General features: G+C 47.3%; 3 protein-coding genes across 6 annotated transcripts in view; 1 reads left to right on the top strand and 2 right to left on the bottom strand.

The window, feature by feature from the left end:
• The window catches only part of INTS11 (integrator complex subunit 11), a 28,773-nt gene extending 19,405 nt beyond the window's left edge, over window positions 1-9,368 (top strand). Inside the window, exons 2-18 of one of the 2 annotated variants that reach the window (XM_027702120.1) lie at window positions 191-386; window positions 1,037-1,134; window positions 1,654-1,727; window positions 1,946-2,174; window positions 2,288-2,386; window positions 2,559-2,593; window positions 3,274-3,412; window positions 4,164-4,228; window positions 4,408-4,597; window positions 5,286-5,369; window positions 5,611-5,700; window positions 6,203-6,365; window positions 6,625-6,732; window positions 7,222-7,283; window positions 7,727-7,869; window positions 8,293-8,422; window positions 9,189-9,368. In XM_027702120.1, the coding sequence (XP_027557921.1) occupies window positions 359-386; window positions 1,037-1,134; window positions 1,654-1,727; window positions 1,946-2,174; window positions 2,288-2,386; window positions 2,559-2,593; window positions 3,274-3,412; window positions 4,164-4,228; window positions 4,408-4,597; window positions 5,286-5,369; window positions 5,611-5,700; window positions 6,203-6,365; window positions 6,625-6,732; window positions 7,222-7,283; window positions 7,727-7,869; window positions 8,293-8,422; window positions 9,189-9,254 (1,803 nt within the window). In that variant the 5' untranslated portion in view covers window positions 191-358 and the 3' untranslated portion in view covers window positions 9,255-9,368. The remainder of the gene's footprint in view (window positions 1-190; window positions 387-1,036; window positions 1,135-1,653; window positions 1,728-1,945; window positions 2,175-2,287; window positions 2,387-2,558; window positions 2,594-3,273; window positions 3,413-4,163; window positions 4,229-4,407; window positions 4,598-5,285; window positions 5,370-5,610; window positions 5,701-6,202; window positions 6,366-6,624; window positions 6,733-7,221; window positions 7,284-7,726; window positions 7,870-8,292; window positions 8,423-9,188) is intronic. The other variant, XM_027702121.1, reaches the window with a different exon arrangement.
• Window positions 9,369-9,481: 113 nt separating this feature from the next.
• Window positions 9,482-15,299, bottom strand: LOC113976701 (lysophosphatidic acid receptor 6-like). The gene is made up of 4 exons (XM_027702124.1): window positions 15,256-15,299; window positions 14,183-14,309; window positions 11,236-12,467; window positions 9,482-10,553 (listed from the first exon to the last, which is right to left on the bottom strand). Exons 3-4 carry the CDS (start codon window positions 12,314-12,316, stop codon window positions 10,537-10,539), a joined length of 1,098 nt encoding a protein of 365 aa, XP_027557925.1. The 5' UTR covers window positions 12,317-12,467; window positions 14,183-14,309; window positions 15,256-15,299; the 3' UTR covers window positions 9,482-10,536.
• A 1,093-nt stretch (window positions 15,300-16,392) lies between these two features.
• PUSL1 (pseudouridine synthase like 1) overlaps window positions 16,393-19,213 on the bottom strand; it is a 23,764-nt gene continuing 20,943 nt past the window's right edge. For all 3 annotated transcript variants that reach the window (XM_027702125.1, XM_027702126.1, XM_027702127.1), the window contains exons 7-8: window positions 17,240-17,402; window positions 16,393-16,529 (exon numbers count right to left, since the gene is read on the bottom strand). In XM_027702125.1, the coding sequence (XP_027557926.1) occupies window positions 16,498-16,529; window positions 17,240-17,402 (195 nt within the window). In that variant the 3' untranslated portion in view covers window positions 16,393-16,497. The remainder of the gene's footprint in view (window positions 16,530-17,239; window positions 17,403-19,213) is intronic.

Genomic DNA, 19,213 nt, shown 5'->3' with positions numbered 1-19,213 from the left:
GTTTGGTTTTGTGTGGTTTTCGTGTGTTTTGTGTGTTTCTGTGTGTGTTTTGTGTGTTTCTCCATGTGTTTTCTCTGTGTGTTTTTCCCGGCTCGCAGCGATGGGAGTGGATATCGAACCCAGGCAGGGCCGAGTTTCCATAACTTGTTTATCATCTGACTCCTTTCCTGTCTCTTTTCCCTTTCTCCAGAAAAAAGTTTGGCCTCTACCCGAGTCTTGTGCCAGATACTTTCCCCCTCTTGTGCAAAACAGTCGAAATGGCTCCTGCAAAACCAGTGAGATCTTCTCTTCCCGTGTCCCTCCCTGAGCAGCATCTGGAGTGATTCCCTGTGCGGTTTGGGGTCTGAGCTCTGCTAAAATGCCTGAGATCAAAGTCACCCCCCTGGGTAAGTCCAGTCCAAAACCGTCCTGAAACACAAACGCTGTGGGATTTAGAATTGAGGGTGAGATGTGTCAGGTTGGCACAGAAAACTGGCCTTGGTGGCATCTATAACGTGTGGGACAGTTGTGGTTCTTGGCAGCTTCTTGTCAGTCAAATTCTTGTCTTCTCACTGCCCTCCATGTGCCTTTCAAGCAAATAAGGCTCTGAACAGTCATAACTCATTTGATTAGAGGATTAATTAACGTGTTCAAGTAAAGGTACTGTAGGATTGTACAGTGGAGGTAGAGCATTAGTTCACTTACTATGGTAAAGAGCCACAGGAAGCAAATCTTTCTCTTTTCTTTCTTTTTTAATCTATTTTTATGGGTTGCACAGAAACTGTTTCTGTGCTGAGAGGGCACAGGATGTGCTGGGCAAGGGAACTGCCTTATTCTTATAGTTTTGGGCTTGATAGGGACTTAATTAAAGCTTAATGAAGCTTCCACTGAAGGCAGAGGTTCATGTTAATCCTTTCCAGACAAAGGATTATTTTGGTTTTACTTGAAACTGTAGCTGCAACTTGCAGGAAGTTTGTGCAGACCTTTAAGTGCTTCTCTTTTCAAAGGATTGTAAACATTCCCAGAGATGTTTTACTTGCCTTTTCCTCGTGTCCAGGGGCTGGGCAGGATGTGGGACGGAGCTGTATCCTCGTGTCCATCGCTGGGAAGAATGTGATGCTGGACTGTGGGATGCACATGGGCTACAACGATGATGTGAGTGCAGTGGGGAGCAGGAATGGGGTGAGGGGACCTGTCCTGGCCCTTCCCGGCAGGATTGTTCCACTTTGGTCCCTTTTACTTGAACGTTGCCTGGCTCATCTCACGTCACACAGGGCTGTGTGTAGGTGTGTGTATGGAATCATGGAATATCCTGAGCTGGAAGGGACCCCCAAGGACCATCAGTCCAGCTCCTGGCCCTGCACAGACACCCCAAGAATCCCACCCTGTCCCTCAGAGCGTTGTCCAAACACTCCTGGAGCTCTGGCAGCCTTGGGGCCGTGCCCACTGCCCTGGGGAGCCTGTTCAGTGCCAACCACCCTCTGGGGGAAGATTCTTCTTTAACCCAGGCCAGTTCCCTGTCTGTCCCCTGGCAGCTCTCCCTCCTTTTCCCTCTGACTCTTTCTGCCCATTCCCAGTGTTCCAGGTCCCTCCCTCTGTTGTTTTGTTGGATCAGTGATGCAGCATTGCCTGGCTTTGTGTCCTGATGGATTCCCTGTTTTTCCATGTCGGCAGAGGCGCTTCCCTGACTTTTCCTACATCACCCAGAATGGGAGGCTGACTGACTTCCTGGACTGTGTGATCATCAGGTGAGGCAGCTCCTTCCCTGTCCCAGCCCCAGTGGGAAATGGGAATGCTCTGTTATGCTGCCCCTTGCAACCCAAACACATTCCAATCCCTCACTCATATTTTGACTGGTTCCTTTATGCCGTGCAGAGCTTTAAAAATCAGAAGCAAGATCTGAGCACCAGCCAGGCTGAATTCCATGCATCACCTCCTTTATTCTTTGTGGGTTTTTTTTTTGCAGCCACTTCCACTTGGACCATTGTGGAGCGTTGCCCTATTTCAGTGAGATGGTGGGTTATGATGGGCCCATCTACATGACACACCCCACCAAGGCCATCTGCCCCATCCTCCTGGAGGACTACAGGAAAATAACTGTGGACAAGAAAGGGGAAACCAACTTCTTCACTTCCCAGATGATTAAAGACTGCATGAAAAAGGTGGTGGCTGTGCACCTTCACCAGACAGTGCAGGTAAAGGGTCATTTCTGGGGACTTTTGGATCACACCAAGGGTGGTTGCAGAAGGCAACGAGCAGTTTTATTTGGAAATGCTGGCACTAATGGAGTGTTTGCCTGGTGGGGCAGGTGGATGAGGAGCTGGAGATCAAGGCATACTATGCAGGCCATGTCCTTGGAGCTGCCATGTTCCAGATCAAGGTTGGATGTGAGTCAGTTGTGTACACGGTGAGTATGCACAGATTTATACACATTGGCCTCTTACATAGACATTATATATATATATTTATTTATATATATATATATATATGCACAGCAATATTTCTAGGTCCCTACATCACCTCTTAATGGCCTGTCCTGTTGCCTTGAGAATATTAATGGGTTTCTCTTCTTCCATCAGGGTGATTATAACATGACACCAGACAGACACTTGGGGTGAGTATGACTTGTAAATATTTCTATGACTTGCAAATATTTCTGACAGGAAGATTTCAGCACAGATTGTTAATAGCAGGGGCTTATCAGCTTTGATTCTTTTTTAGGAGACTGGAACATTTAATGATGGAAAGATAAATGCAATTTTAAATTGTGAGGGTGAACAAGTTTACATTGATTCTGACAGATAGATCTTAATGTAATCATCTTCTCCTATTAATCTGTTCTATGAATCTTAACTCATATTAATCTATTTTTAAGGCTGTGTAATAATTGGACTTCAGTGTTTGAACTGTTATTTCATGGTGTCTTCTCAATGCTTTTAATTCCTACAAGAGTTCGAGTCACAAACTTTAACACTCATTTTATTTTTCCTAGCATATGTGAGAGATTTTCAGTATTCGTGCTTCATATTTTAATGCATTTAAAACAGGTAATAGACTGGATCAGTATTGCTTTTCAAGGTCTGTAGTGTCTGTTTCAAGCTGGATTAATTTAAAGGAGCTGTGCCTGCAAAGAGGGGTCCTGATGCTGCCCCAGAATTCCCAGTGACTTCGGGCGAGCCAAAGCCCAGCCATGCTCCTGTTTCCTGTCTGCACATGGGGAGGCAGTGATGTTGAGACCTGCAGGTCATTAATGCCATCTCCTAATTGGATTTTCCTTCAATCCCCTTTGCCCAGGGCTGCCTGGATCGATAAGTGTCGCCCAGATCTGCTGATCAGCGAGTCCACCTACGCCACCACCATCCGAGATTCCAAACGCTGCAGGGAGAGAGACTTCCTGAAGAAAGTCCATGAGACTGTGGAAAGAGGAGGGAAGGTACAGTGGCCATCTCCGCAAATAATGCCAGAATTGTTGCTCTCAAAAATTTGGTTTCCTGTTAACCCAGGAGAGAACAGAAACCTCCCCTCAGTGTGTGCACAGTGGGGTCTCACCCAGGCTGGTAACTGGGATAGTGGTAACTGTGACCCATAACTTCTTCGTATGTGCTTTTCTTAGGTATTTCTTCAGTTTTATTTGTATTTCTTTAGTTTTATTTATTCATTTATTTTTATTTAGTTAGTTTTAGTTTTATTTATTGTATTTTAGTTTTATTTATTTAGGTTTATGTGTGTGTGTGTGTTGTGAAGTAGCAGCGAAAATGAAAAACTGCAAAGCTCCTTTGCAGAGCTTGAAACTTCTCATTTTATACAAAAGCAAAAATATAATTACCAGGAAAAAAAAAACCCTTTTAGAATCAGCAGGGTGGGCCTTTCAGTTATTTGTATGGGTTGGGATGATAACAGCTAGTGGAATAAAACTGATCCCACAGCCTTGCTTATTTTCAGGCACTGCCTTCTTCCCGAGGTGCAAGTAGTTTAATAAAGAAGACATTTCCATCCCACCCAGAGAGGTGCTGGTTGGGTGGCAGTGCCTTTCATTCATTCCAAACTGCACCACACGTTCCTGGGAAGTGAAAAGAGTATCAGAAAGTGAGAGGGAACTGAGGGACTCGTTCAGAAATAACACCCCTGCAGTGAATTCGATGCTGTGTGGGTTTCACAGACACTAAATCCCGTCTCTCTTGCAGGTTCTTATCCCGGTTTTTGCCCTTGGACGTGCCCAGGAACTTTGCATTTTACTGGAAACCTTCTGGTGAGTGCAGTGTCTCTGTGCAGGTACCTTTTTGTCCTCCTCTGTGCTCCTGGCAGGTTTCTGGGATCCTTCTGTGTCTGGTGAATTTTTGTAAAGGTAGGAGGCTTCTGGACTTCCAGCCTGGATAGCCAGGATCCCACTTGGGCCCTCACAGCTCTCTGGGACACTTCTTTCCACAGGGAAAGGATGAACTTGAAGGCTCCAATCTACTTCTCCACGGGACTGACAGAGAAGGCCAACCATTACTACAAGCTCTTCATCACGTGGACTAATCAGAAAATCCGGAAAACCTTTGTGCAGAGGAACATGTTTGAGTTCAAACACATCAAAGCCTTCGACAGGGCCTTTGCAGACAACCCAGGGCCCATGGTAGGTGGGTGTTAGGGAGGGAACAGGGCAGAGCTGGGGGCTCAGGGAGCTGGTTTTAACTAATCTGGGATCAACAGGCAGCCTAAGCCTCCTCTACCCTGTTAATCCCACCTACAACCCTTTTGTGGCCAAGCCATCTCTATAACTGTTAAAGATATTTCTATATTTTAGTAAAGGTAAAAGACCCAGAGAAAGTTAAAAACTTGCATCTGTATATAATCTATACATCTGATAGACTCAGATCTGATAGATCTGATCTGATAATCAGATAGATGTGATAGATTCAGATCTGATTCACATCTGATGGATTCAAACTGAATCTGATAGAGCCATCATGGTTCAAACCATCATCTTTACAGTATATTCTGTAAGTAACTCAGGTGGCAGATCCTTTACAGCACAATCTTGCACTGCTGGGTTTATTTCTGACTGGTTTATTAGTTATCATTATAAAACCATTCAGAGTTTTCAGCAGACACTGCTTACAAACGTTTCCTAAAACAGCAGTTCAGCTCCTGTGAAAATTAGACAAGGTGGGGAAAAAAATAAAATAGCAAAAATCCCCATTTGATGGAGTGTCTGTAATGGGCATGGGGGGATTTTCTGCACAGATTTAGAATATTAATATATTATAAGTAATGGAAAAACCCTTTTCTGTGATGATTCACGGCGTATCTTTGAATTCCAGGTGGTGTTTGCAACGCCTGGAATGCTTCACGCAGGACAGTCCCTTCAAATCTTCAGGAAATGGGCAGGGAATGAAAAGAATATGGTAAGAAACTGTTCCCTTGAGTGGTGCTTTTGTTGCTGTGCCAGTGGCACTGAGGGCAGGAGTTCCAGGAGAGCTTTTCCTCGGCCTCTGGGGTTTAAATGCCACGAGTTCTGCCGTGACCCAGCCCGGGGCAGAGCTCACCCGAGCTCCAAACTGTGCATTTGTGGCTGGTTGGATGTTGGGAGCTGGGCCAGGCCCAGGGCAGGGGCAGTTTGGTGACATTCCTGGTTTTCCATCCCAGGTGATCATGCCTGGATACTGCGTGCAGGGGACTGTGGGCCACAAGATCCTCAGCGGGCAGCGCAAGCTGGAGATGGAGGGCAGACAAATTGTAAGTTGGATTTTTCAATCCAAGGGAAGGGTCATTTGAGGGGAAATTCTTCAAAACTTAAGGTGGTAGTTACACACTGTGAATTATGCTGCACCCAACCCTGAAAATGCCTCAAAGTAACAATTTTTTTTGGACTTGGACTCATTTTTTTCCTCTGCCTTTGCAAGCATGTTGTCTTCTGCCATGAATGGGGTACATTTATAACATTTAATAACAAAGCCCCATTAGTCAAATAGGTAAAAATGTTATGTTTTTAAGCAGATGTGGATAATAAAGTGATACCAGTTGTCCTTAAGTATTGATTTGTTGTGGCAAATGTGTGTCAAGTATTCTCTGGAATTGGGGAATTTGAGGCTGCAAGTTACTGAAAGCTTTTCTTTAAGGCAGTTTAGGTGTTCTCCTTCCTCCTTTAACTAGAGAGGAGTCTGTGTGTGTTATACAAGGTGTCATGAGCCAAAGCCATTCCCAATCCCCAAATCCTGTGCTTTCTGCTCCTCCCCAGCTGGAAGTGAAGATGCAGGTGGAGTACATGTCCTTCAGTGCCCACGCAGATGCCAAGGGGATCATGCAGCTCATCCGCCAGGCTGAGCCTCGGAACGTGCTCCTGGTCCATGGGGAAGCCAAGAAAATGGAGTTCCTGAAGCAGAAAATAGAGCAGGAATTCCGTAGGTATCCCATGTGTGTTGGTGCTGAGCAGGGAGTGGCAGCAGAGCATTAAAGGTATTTAATCCACAGGCCCTCAGCAGGGTTAGGTCTGATGGAATTTACAAATACCCTCAAAAACTGGTGTCTGTAACATCTTAATTAACATGTTAACTAAGCCCAGTTAATTTTAATGGCCCTTTGGACTCAAAATGAAGTTGTTTTATTGTGGTGCAGCATTTCCTGCTGCCACAGGCCTGACAGGGGCTGCTCCCATTGCAGATGTCAGCTGTTACATGCCCGCCAACGGAGAGACCACCACCATCTTCACCAACCCCTGCATCCCCGTGGACATCTCCCTGGGCCTCCTCAAGAGAGAAGCAGCAATAGGTGATTCTTCCAACCACAAAATTCCCTCTTTCAGGCCCTGCTCCTGTGCTGGGTAGTGCTGGCAGGAGGCAGAATGCTGCAAATATAATAATGTTTAAAAACAAACACAGGCAGGCTGCCTTGTTTGCCACTTTGTTGCTCGTTCACTATGGTAACAAAAAACTCGCTAGGTTTGGGAAAACTGGAGTTATTTTTATAAACTCAAGTTGAAAAAAAAATAATCTAAAACCCTCTCACATCAGGATGTGCTCTGGGAAGAGAGGCAGTTGTTCTGTGTTGTAAACTAGACACGGTTTCTTATGTGTCAGGAGTTCTGATGATGGTTGAGCACCATGAATGCACTTAGCAGGAGAAGGGTGAAAGATTTTAGTGTCTGAACCTCATGAGGGCCTCAGAGATCCATCTGTTGGGTCCTAGAGCAGCTGTTTAATGGGACAGTTCAGCACCTCATTGTTAACTGGTGTTTTCTTTCCCCTGGCCGTGGTTTAGGTCCTGTGCCAGATGCCAAGAAGCCAAAGCTCATGCACGGCACGTTACTCATGAAGGACAACGTGAGTAAAAGTGTTCTTAAGCCTGTCTTGAGTCCTCTGAATGTTTTATAATTCGCACACGAGTTCTGGGTGCACAAGGAGCCAAAATCAAGATTTAAGCAGCTCTGGTTTCTTACAAAGAAGGTGCCAGGGGAGGATTTCTTCCTCTGCGACCTCACGTTTGTATTCAAACACCATTCCCCTGATAAAGAGGATAAAACCAGCTTCCAGAGAGCAACTTCAGTTTTGTCAAATGAAGGCCTGGTATGATTATTTAGGTGGACATTTTGCCACTGCCATCACCCCCTCATGCTCCCAGCAGTGAGATGGAGAAGGTGAACAAACGGCAACGCGCGATGGGAACGTGCTGAACACACCCGTGAGCAGCTGCCCACAGAGGGGCAGTGCAACTGCAGAAGGCTCCAAGGGGTGGATTTTCATGGATTTATCCCTTCTCTCTGCAGAGTTTCAGGCTGGTTTCCCCCGAGCAGGCCCTGAAGGAGCTGGGCCTGGCGGAGCATCAGCTGCGCTTCACGTGCCGCGTCCACATCCAGGACCCGCGCAAGGAGCACGAGACGGTGCTTCGGGTCTACAACCACCTCAAGGGGTGAGGCCCTTCTTACCTCACAGGGTTGTTTTTTTTCCCCCCCACCCAGGGATGCATTGAGTTTATCATTCCTAATCCAGGTAGCACAGGTGCCCCCTCCTTTGAGCTGGCAACAGCAGAACCTGCAGGCAGGCGCGGATCCCTGAACGGGGCTTTGCTCTGATGAACTGGGGGTAAAACTGTCATGAAGGCCAGAAATAAATTCTGTAGGAAATCCTACACGATTAATACAAGCACCAGAATCACCAGGCTGTGGGTTATCCCTGTTCCCCCTTCCTTGGGAAGTGGGAGACTCCTTGTGGGGAGTAGGTGCTGGCTCAGCCACAGCGAAAAGGAGATTTGGGATAAAGATGCAGGGGTGACCCACCCTTCACCTGGGTGCATTTCCCTCTCAAATAAATCATTTTTTTCCTCTCTTACCAGGGTCCTGAAGGATTATTCCGTGCAGCATCTCCCTGATGGCTCTATAACCGTGGAGTCCATCCTGATCCAGGCCACAGCACACTCAGAGGATCAGGGAACCAAAGTCCTGCTCGTGTCCTGGACTTACCAGGTAGGAACAATCCAGGACTTTCTGCTCTGAACTCCTTTTAGTCCAAAACTGTCCTGGGCTGGAGGTGGCTGGAAGTGCTGAGCCTTCCTCCCTCTGGTTTGGAAGGAGTTTGACTGGAGGATGAGCTGAGTTGCTGCCATTTGCTTGACCATTTTTGGGTTTAGTACAAATGGCTTTACAGGAGCTCTCTGGGACCACTGAGCTGGAGTAATTACAGTTAATTACAGTTAATCATTACAATTCTGTGTTTTGAGGACATTGAGTTGTATCCCTACTGCCATGCAGAGTGTGGAGGTATTTTACATTGTATTTCTTAGTTTTATACTTGCTTGAAGCCCATGTTTAATCTTAACACTATTTTATTAGATCTTCATTATGTTTTCTTCCTCTCAAAAGCACAGTTTCTCTGGCTGTATTATTAAATTCTTTCTTTAAATCAAGGAAATGCCTTTTGAGGGCAAAGCAACACAATCAATGGTTCTTTATTCCTTACTTTCAAGAAAAATGGTGATTTTCCTCAAAAGAGACCCCTCAGGACCAGCCACCTCCTTTGAGAAATGGGAGTTTTACACCAGTATTTTGGAGGAACACTCAGAAAGGCAGCTGTGGCTCTGTTTTCATTTTTGAACACAGCTAACATTAGATCCTGCAGGGTCCAAGAATTGTTTCAACCTATTTCTGGGTACCAGAGTCGAATTTACTGCCCCAGATGGGACAGGCAAGTAGAAGATTTTGCTTTCATCCCGTTTCTCTTTCTCCTCTGTAGGATGAAGAGCTGGGCAGTTATCTCACCTCCCTCCTGAAGAAAGGCCTGCCCCAGAGCACATCCTGAGAGCAGAGCAGAGCACAGGGGGTTACAGAGACGGAGATTTTATTTTGTTTACCTTGCCAATGGGTTTTTTCCTGGTTTGTTTTAATAAAAGAATTACAGTGTTTGTCCAGTTACTGCAGTGCCAGTGCCTTACCTGTCACCAGCACTGTGATCTTCCCCCTTGGAAACCCGTGCAGGGAGTTGGGACAACCTGTATTTAAACAGTCCTGAGGAACAAGCTTTGAGTTGCTTACACAGTAAAGCAAAAGTCACTCAGTGTTCCTCCCTCCTGCAGCTCATTGCCCTTAAAAAATCTCAGCAGTGCTGAGTGAAACAATTAAAATGCAAAGGATAATGGAGGTAAAAGAATAAAGCCCTAAATGTGCTGATCACCAAGCTGCTAAACTTATTTAATTCTCCCTCCTTCCCTCAGGGACAGCTGAGGAGCCTCCAGGAAAGCTGCTCTCCTGCATGGAGCCTCTAATAACATTTTTCTTCCTTTATGCAGAGCATAAAGATTGTGCTTAGTTGATAAGAACAGTCCCCCTCCAGTGCTGGGAAGATTTTCCATAGTCTGTAAATGGGATAAAAATAGCAATGGCTCATGAAAGGTGAAGGATTAATTTGTGCTAATGCTCCCTCTGAGCCTCTCCTGCCTCCACAGTGCCAGGGTTTGCACTTGGCTCCCCAAGCCCACACAGAACAGGAATCGTTTTCCTTGTTTTAGGAAAGCTTGAGCAGATTTTTCTCACCAGTATTTAAAATTTTCTCCAAGCTAAAAGCAAAACTGTGGCTGAATTTGGGCAGAAGCTGCACCATCCATTGTTGAGTAAAGAGAAATTAATAAACAGAGAAACACAACCAGTGATTCCCCCAAATCCTTCTGCCACAATAATCCTGCTCTCTCCCTCCAGGCCTGGGGCAGTTCTTGTTCCAAGCCCAGGAACAGATCAAAACCTGGGAACGTGCCAGGTTACAACAGGAATTTTAGGCTGCATTTGGAAACTAAAATACTCATTTAGCACATTGTCCTGTTAACCAAAGCCCCTGACAGTGTCCCTGCTGCTCTCAGCTCCTCACAGTCCTGGTACCCAGAGCCCAAGAGCACACAGAGAGTTCTGGGGTGGCCTGGGGAAGGAGCAGAGCAGCGACTCTCTGCACCTGTTACACCAAGACCCCTCATCCCTCCAAAGTAAACTCGGGTTGTCAGCCAGGCCTGTGGTTTTCTGCTGCCTCAGAGCACCCACAGATGAAAAATTCTCTCCACAGTCTCACGTTTTGCAGATGGAAAACTCAGCGTTTCTCAGAAGCCACGTGGGTCTGTTAATGCAAGAAAACGGGGGTGAGAAAGGTCAGATGTGTTTACAGCACAAAATGTGACTGAAAAAGAGAGAGCTTTGACATTTGAAGGGGACTGCACAGTGCAAAGTGTGGCAGCTCCTCCAGGAACTGCAGAGAGGAGCTTGTTTACCACTGACTGATAAATACTGGGATCTGCTCCCTTCTAAACTTGCATTAATCCATGTCCAGCTTGAATCCAGGAAAGCCTGTCCTGGAATACTCCTCAGGAAGCCAAGTGAGGATGAGAAGCCCTTATTTGGCTGTGGAACGTGGGCTTTGAACCCGGGGAGAACACACCAGATCCCTCCAAAACAGGGGGAAAAAACCAAGCAGGGCTGCCCGAATCCACCTCTATCAATTGGGAGGCTGATCTCCTTCAGGTGGCCCTTTCCTGGGCTGTGCTGCTTCCCAGAAAAGAGCCCTGTGGTCTGCCAAGCCCGAAGTTAAACAGAACAAGCCCAAAACATCGTGAACACAGCAGGTTTTAGCACGTGCTGGGAAGGCCTGTCCGAGGACACAGGGGCTGTCCAAGTTGGCTGATCAACATCCACAGCTGGTGGGCACTTCCCTCCAGTGCTTTAACAGCCACCACACCAAAAACCAGTAGGTTTTACAGCTTTGCTTGTAAAAAAACAGCTGGAAAGATCACCCCTGTACTCACTTGAAGCGAACCAGCTGGTTCCACCTCTGGGGTTTTTGCCTCCACGTCTCTGCTGGAGTTTATAATCGCAGGAGGGCTCCCCAAAATTCCGGTCACAGATGGTGAACACCTTTTTAGACCTGAACCTGAGCCTGAAGTTGCAGTGCCACTGCTTGCTGGAAGAGCTGTGGTAGCAGAGGAGCGGGGTGAGGCAGCAGCTGAGGCTCACCAGGGCCGGGGTGACCCTCCTCATCCCGCGGATCAGGATGGAGAACGACCCGTCCTGGATGAGCCGGACCCTCGTCAGGAAGTGCAGCAGGTGGGTGAGGTGATAGGGGAGGAAGCACAGGGCACAGATGGCCAGGATGATGGAGATGGTGCTCAGGGCCTTCCTCCAGGCCACGCCGCGCCTCACGCGGGAGATCCTGCAGGCCGCCAGCGGGAACCCCACCAGCATGAGGGAGAGCGGCACCATCGACCCCAACACCAAGGCCAGGACATGGTGAGGGGCCTCTTGCTGGGTCCAGCTGCCTGTGGGGAAGCTCTCCAGGCAGGCCGTGGTGTTCCCCACACCCCGCTGGTGGAGGGGACCTGCAAGGACGAGCGGGACGGTGACACCCAGGGCCACCACCCACAGGGCCGTGGCCACCAGCACACAATGGCCGGCCCGGAGCTGGATGTAGGCAAAGGGGTGCAGCACGGCCACGTAACGGTCCACGCAGAGGCAGGTGAAGAAGGCGATGCTGAGGTAGATGTGGATGTGGAACAGGGTCCCCGTGATCCCACAGGCAGCGTCCCCCCAGGTCCAGTTGCTCCCGTGCAGGTGGTAATGGATTCTGAAAGGCAGCACGCAGACAAACAGGGTGCCCACCAGGGCCAGGTTGAGCAGGTAGATGTAGGAGTGGGACATGTGCCTCGCTCTGCAGGACAGCAGGGACAGGGACAGGGTGTTTCCCACCAGCCCCAGCACAAAGACAATGCTGTAGGTGACAGTGAACAAGGAATCCTGGGAATCTGCTTCCAACCAGAGCTCTGAGCTGGCAACTGTCTCGTTGGAGGCCCAGGAAACACCTGCCATGGTTTCTGCTGGAGAGGAGGACATCCAACACGGGGTGAGAGCCTCAATCCATCCCTTCCCTCAGGAGGTCCTGGAGTTTTAGTTCATCTCGACGAGCGAGAGCTAAAGCTGCACCACAGATGTTCAGCCTGGTGAGGTCTGTGCTTCAGAGCTGCTCAGATGGAAAGCAGTGCCACTAGAAGGGAAAAAATAAATCATTTAAACCACCAGCATTTGAGTTTACACAGTAGACAGTATTTACTGGCACTAAAATCACCCCAAAGTGACAATAACAGAGGCAGCTGATGTTCATGTACAAGGGGTGAATTTACAGCACCCTAAACCCTCTCTGCGGGCAGAAAAGAAACCAAAGGGAGCCTAAAGGACTGGTTTATATGTTTGGAATATGGCAAAGAGGCACTGCACAAGCAGGACTCCTCACCCAGGTCACTCATGTCACCCAGGCAATAAACTGCACTCCAACTGTTCTGCTCCCATCAAATAGAAAAGAAATCTGAGTAAGCAAACCAAACATAGCTTCTTGAGAAACTAAACTCAGCCACAACAGGCAAAAAAAGCTCCCAAAGTCGAGGCACTGAAAGCACTAAAGCTACAGAGGTCGTTGGGTACTTTCCAGAGGAAACTCTGAATTCACATTTCCTCCCCACGCTTGTTTTTCTAACGAAGGCAAAGCCACCAGAGGTAAGTGGAACATGAGAAAGGAAGAAAAAAGCAGGCAAGGTTTGCTTGCACAGGTCTGGCACCTCACAGCAGAGGGTTTGTAAACATGGGGGGGAATTAATACCAAACTTTAGGATTGGAAATGACCTTTATGTCAGAGTTTGGCAGAGCAAGAGCCACTGAACACCCACCTTGTGCAGGTTCAGAGTGTGGGGCTGCAGATGGGGAAGGGTAAGACCTACAAAATCCTTACAGGGAGGGTGAAAGGAGACCAAGGAGCTCCTGCTTCTCACCAGGCAAATCCCCCAAATCCCTCCCCACCCAAAACAGGATCCCATTTTACACCTTCCATTCTGAGAGTGGACAGATTTACTGATTTAAGAAAACATTTTAAAAGTATGGAGTCTGATCAAATCCCCACAATTGGTTTGTTTGTTTTGTGTTCAGGTGGGTTTTGGTTTTTTTTTTTTGAGGCTGTTATTCCTTCCAGACAAACAAAAAGCACCACTGAACCTCTGTTTCTGTACAGTTATTTGATTTACAAGCACACAAAAGCACACCCCAAAGCTCACTGGGGTTTTGAGCTTATGAAATGATTAGAAATGTTCTCATGTAAAACCCAAGGTGTTTAAACTCTGGTCAGTTGTGAGGTTTTTTCTGGTTTTAAAGCAACAATCAGACACACAGATCTCCCCATGTATGGGTTGTCCAAATGGAATCAAATGAAAGGAACCAGTAATGCAACCATGTAAAAAGTAAAAGAATGCTAAATAACCCTGATAATAAGTATTAATGATGGACATAAAAATATTTGGACTCGTAAAGAAATTCTCTACTGATGCTAAAAGAGCATCTCCTTTAATTCAGTGCCTTCAGATTACTTTTAACAGCTGCTCTGGGATGAAAAAAGTAAAGCAAAAAACCCCCTCAATAGTTCTTTGTTCCAACTGCAGAGTTTGCCAGGGAATCTACTCCTGAATTACTGCCTGGGCAGCTGACCCTGGGCTGCTCAGCCACTGCATTTGATAAAGAGGTTTTTATTGCAACCAGAAGTTGGGAAACACCTGCAGGAACCTCACTGACAGGTATTTTTGCACTGTGAGGCTAAAAAGTGGTGGTGCCTGAGCCTGCAGCAGAATTTGGCCTGGTGAACACTCCAACAGTGTCAGCATTTAGTGGTTTTATGCCCTGTAAAGACTCACAATAAATTTAGTCAGAAATAGAACTTACCAGAGCTCAGAGTAAAAGCTGCAGGTGAGTTCAGTGGCCTCTCCAAGGTCCTCACAGCCACCAGGTCCCTGCTCAGCTCTTCTGTGGGGAGTTTTGACACCCCAGTGCTGAGTTCTGTCACGTTGCTCTGCAGAGAGAAACCACAGGAAGCCAAGACCTGTCACTCACATCCAAGACAGAGCCCCTGCCCCGGCAGTGAAGTGTCCCCCAGAGCTGGGCAGAGAGCACCAGGGGCTGCTTTCCTTCTCCTCAAGCATCCACTGCATGAGGGAGGCACAAAACACCCACCCAAAGCCACCCCTGATCCCCTCCAGTCCTCCCATCCCATCCCATCCCATCCCATCCCATCCCATCCCATCCCATCCCATCCCATCCCATTCCTGTCCCTCTGAAACCAGGTACCACTGCTCCAGAATGGGCCTCCAAAATGGGCCATTAGATGCTGTTAAATTAAGAGAGCCACTGTATGAGCAAAAGGATGCTCTGTTCTGTCCTCCAGACAACACCAAAGGAAAAGGGAGTGAACTGAACTGGATCCACAGAAAATTGGGTCTTTATCCATGGTCTGGGACAGAACAAGAATTTAGGAGAATTTAAAGTACCATTTAAAGTTCTGCCAACAGAACTTCCCTCTTACTAACCTGAAAAGGAAGAGGGGAAAACCTACAAGTGAAAGATACAGTTTTTCCACTCCCACTGCCCCTTTGAAGGGAGGAAGAGCAAAGGAATGCTGCCATTCCCTTTCAGGAAAACCTCTGGCTGAAAAGATTTGGCAGAGTTCTGGACAAACCCCACTGCTGGTGCTGGAAAATCCCCTGCAGGCTGCTCAGCATCCCCAGTTCCCTGTCCTGATCCAGCCAGGATGGGCCAGGGAGCACAAACAGGTACCACGAGAGCAACACAGCAGCTTCAACTCTGGTGCAGATCCAGGGAGACTTTGGGAATTAACCCCTGAGGGAATTCCATGGGAAGGGAGAGGGCAGGCAGGAATATCTCACCTTATCTTCCCTTTAACCTGACACTGTAACAGTCACTTTAGAACCAAAACAGACAGAGATTCTGGTGTCATTCACCAGAAAAACCCCCAAAAGTGTATTTATTGCCTAAGCAAGCAGGCAGGACCTGAGGTTAGAGTAGTTAAAAAAAAAAAGAAAGAAAAATATGATAAATATATTAAAATATATATATATAAATATTTTAAAATATATAAAATATATATACTTAAATAATATATAAATATATATTTCAATATATGATACATATATAAATATATATAATATATAATATATAAAAATATATATTTAAATATATGATATATATAAATATATATAATGTATAATATATAATATACAAATATATAAAATATATTAAAAATATATAATATATATAATATATAAAAATATATATTTAAATATATAAAAATATATAATATATATTATATATAAAAATATATCTATTTAAATATATTATATATAAAAATATATAATATATATACAATATATATAAAATATGTATTTAAATATATAAAATATATATTTATATATACACAAATATATATAAATATATAAAAAAAATATATATCTGCAGTCTGATTCACAGGCCCTGAGATCTCTGACAGACCCAGAACATTCTGCAGCACCAGAGAGAGGAGCAAAAGGTGACAACAAGCACATCAGAGCCCAGCAGCAGCACGAGCCACCTCAGAGAAACCCCAAAGGGCCATTTCATGGTTCTCCTGACTCACCCCAGTCGCTGCTCCCGTGCTGGGACCATTAAAAAACTCTTTTAAGTGACCTCAGAGGAACTTTGGTCTGCACAGAAGAGGCTTTGTACCAGGGGGACAGGATGAAGTTCCTCTGCTGCAGCTCAGCAGTGATGGGGAGAGGAAACAGCAGCACTTTGAAAGGCTGGGGCTGTAAATCACTCATCAGGCAGCAGCAGTTGGCCCTTGCCCTGCACAAAGGCAGGGCTGGAGAGGAAATGCTCAGTTCTCCTCTGCTCTCAGCCTGCCTTCCTCCCACACACACCACAGGAGGAGAAAAACACCCCACCTACAAAAAAAACCAAGCCCCAACTCCTTCCTCCTTCTGAGACAGGCAGCAGAACCCCAGAGAAAGGCAAAAAGAACGAGCAGTTATCTGAGGGCAGCTCTTCCCTTTCCCTTGGCAGCCTCAGAGGGCAAGAACAAATGATAGGAAGATGCCTCCAGCCACAGTCAATGGTTTTTATTGAGACAAGGCTGTGTCCCTTGGCCAGGCTCCAGCCCACATCCACAGCAGTCCTTTCACACACAACTCGTCCCACAGGGCTCCCATTCATCCTCCTGGGGCCACTGTCACGTCCAAATCTGAGAGGGGAGAGAGGAAAAAAAAAAGAAAACATTGATTTAGGGGAAAAGATGGCAGAGAAACCACCTGAAAGCACTTAAAATTTGTGGTCTGCACTTCCCCCCCTGGGGGCTCTGGGAGGGAAGGAGGGGGACAAACCCAGCAGCTGCCTTTCCAGGGCCAAGCTGAGTGCCCAGAGCTCATTCCAGCACCCTGCACTGTTCTTGGCTGCTTCCCTTTCTAACTTCACCAAAACAGAGAAAGTAAAGAACTTACATCAGTATCCATGATGTTTTAAAATATTTGCTACAGTTGTGAACTTTCCTAAGGACATATACATTGCTATCAGCAATGTCCTCCAGCCTTTACAATACCAAGGGAAAAGGGAGTGAACTGAACTGGATCCACAGAAAATTGGGTCTTTATCCATGGTCTGGGACAGAACAAGAATTTAGGAGAATTTAAAGTACCATTTAAAGTCACTGCCAACAGAACTTCTCTCTTATTAACCTGAAAAGGAAGAGGGGAAAATCTACAAGTGAAAAACACACTGGTTTTCCACATCAGCTGCTGGGAACCCCTCTGTGTCTGACACCCTCCCTGGGACCTTCATGAGATGATCTTCAAGGTCCCTTCCAACCCAAACCATCCTGGGTGTGTGCCCACAGAGGCTGTGGGTGTCACTGGCCCCCTTCCCACAAAACCCAAGCCATTCCCAGCATCCACTCACCTGCCTCGTCGTATTCCACAGATTTCAGGAAGAGCCCTGAGGGCGGGGCCATGGTGTTAGGAGGAAAAGCCAGGGCATCTTTCACCTCCAGCAGCTCCTTCACGTGATGAGGTGCCAACCTCCCCATGCCAACTGCAACCAGAGCCCCCACCATCCTCCTGACCTGGGAAAACAGAGGCCACGGCTCAGGAGCTGTTCCCTGGAGAAACTCCAGAGGAGATGAGGAAGTTCTGTCCAGACTCTTGGTTTAGGTGCCACTGAAGTACCACAAGTCACAGCCCACCCAGATGAACCCACTCAGGCTCATCCATCAGGGTCCAAGCCATCCATGGCTGCCCTTTGTGTGCCTTTGGCATCACATAATCCCCCCTCAGGGAGCACTTCCAGGGCTCACTTTACCTCTTCAGAAAGTTCATCACCCCTTAAGAGTCTCTGGGCTCTCCCCAGCAGCCACAGCCACCCCAAAATCTGCAAGAAAAGCTGTTCTTCCCCCTTTTAGCAGGGATGGCAGGGGTTGCCTGGGTTGGGTGACACACTCAGCCTGCCTGCAACCTGCAGTGGAATCTTCTCAGTGCCCAAAGCTGGGTGGTGGGGAAGGCAAAAGAACCAGTAAAATCACCCCACTTCCTTTAAGTCCTTCCCTGAAACTAAAGACATTCACTAAAAACCTGTAACAGAGGCCATGGCTCAGGAGCTGTTCCCTGGAGAAACTCCAGAGCAGATGAGGAAGTTCTGTCCAGACCCTTGGTTTAGGTGCCACTGAAGTACCTCAAGTCACAGCCCAACCAGGCTCATCCATCACGGTCCAAACCAGCCCTGGATGCCCCTTGTGTGCCTCTGGCATCACATAATCCCCCCTCTTCAGAGAGATCATCACCCCTTAGCCCCTGGGCTCTCCCCAGCAGCCACAGCCACCCCAAAATCTGCAAGAAAAGCTGTTCTTCCCCCTTTTAGCAGGGGCTGCCTGGGTTGGGCGACACACTCAGCCTGCCTGCAACGTGCAGTGGAATCTTCTCAGTGCCCAAAGCTGGGTGGTGGGGAAGGCAAAAGAACCAGTAAAATCACCCCACTTCCTTTAAGTCCTTCCCTGCAACTAAAGACATTCACTAAAGACCTGTAACACAAGGCTCTCCAGCCCCACAGCAGTGCCTTGGAGCAAGGCTTTGCTCCCCCCACACGTGGGAAGGGAGCTGAGCAGGGGCTGCTTTTAGTTCCAGAAACAACAGCAGCCCCCACACAAGGTCTGTGGCAGGAAGCTCATGTGCCTGGTGGGGAGCTGAGCTCACAGGTTTGAACACACAAGCAACACTTTGCAGGTGGGGGATTATGCAGGGACTTTGTTTCTCTCTCAGAAAGCCAGAAAAGAGGGGGGAGGGAAAAAAAAAACATCACCCAAATAGGACATCCCACCAGCAAATTGGTATTTCACACACCTCAGCTTGTCACAGCTTCCCTTCCCTCCCTCCACACCCAGCAATTCCAGACCTGGTGGGTTTGCAGGGATTTCACACCTCAGTGCTCACCTCCTGCACAAACAGCCCTCACACCTCAGCATCCTCCTGGCTGAGAAAATTCCTCCTGTATCCCCAGGAGGGCCAAGATTTGGAGCTGCCAATGCCACCTGCACACCAAATGCTGCTTCTCCATCTTCCTGGTTCTCCATCCTCCTGGTTCTCCATCTCTAATTCTCCATCCCTGGTTCTCCATTCCTGGTTCTCCATCCCTGGTTCTCCATCCCTAATTCTCCATCCCTAGTTCTCCATCCCTAATTCTCCATCCTCCTGGTTCTCCACCCCTAATTCTCCATCCTCCTGGTTCTCCACCCCTAATTCTCCACCCCTAATTCTCCATCCCTAATTCTCCATCCCTAATTCTCCATCCCTAGTTCTCCATCTCCAATTCTCCCTCCCTGGTTCTCCATCTCCAATTCTCCATCCCTGCTTCTCCATCACTATTTCTCCATCCCTGCTTCTC

The sequence above is a fragment of the Neopelma chrysocephalum genome, unplaced genomic scaffold (assembly GCF_003984885.1).
Source record: "Neopelma chrysocephalum unplaced genomic scaffold, ASM398488v2 Primary Assembly neopelma1_180, whole genome shotgun sequence".
Taxonomy (NCBI): domain Eukaryota; kingdom Metazoa; phylum Chordata; class Aves; order Passeriformes; family Pipridae; genus Neopelma; species Neopelma chrysocephalum.
The sequence above is the reverse complement of the archived record's forward strand: the minus strand, read 5'-3'. Positions and strand labels throughout refer to the sequence as shown.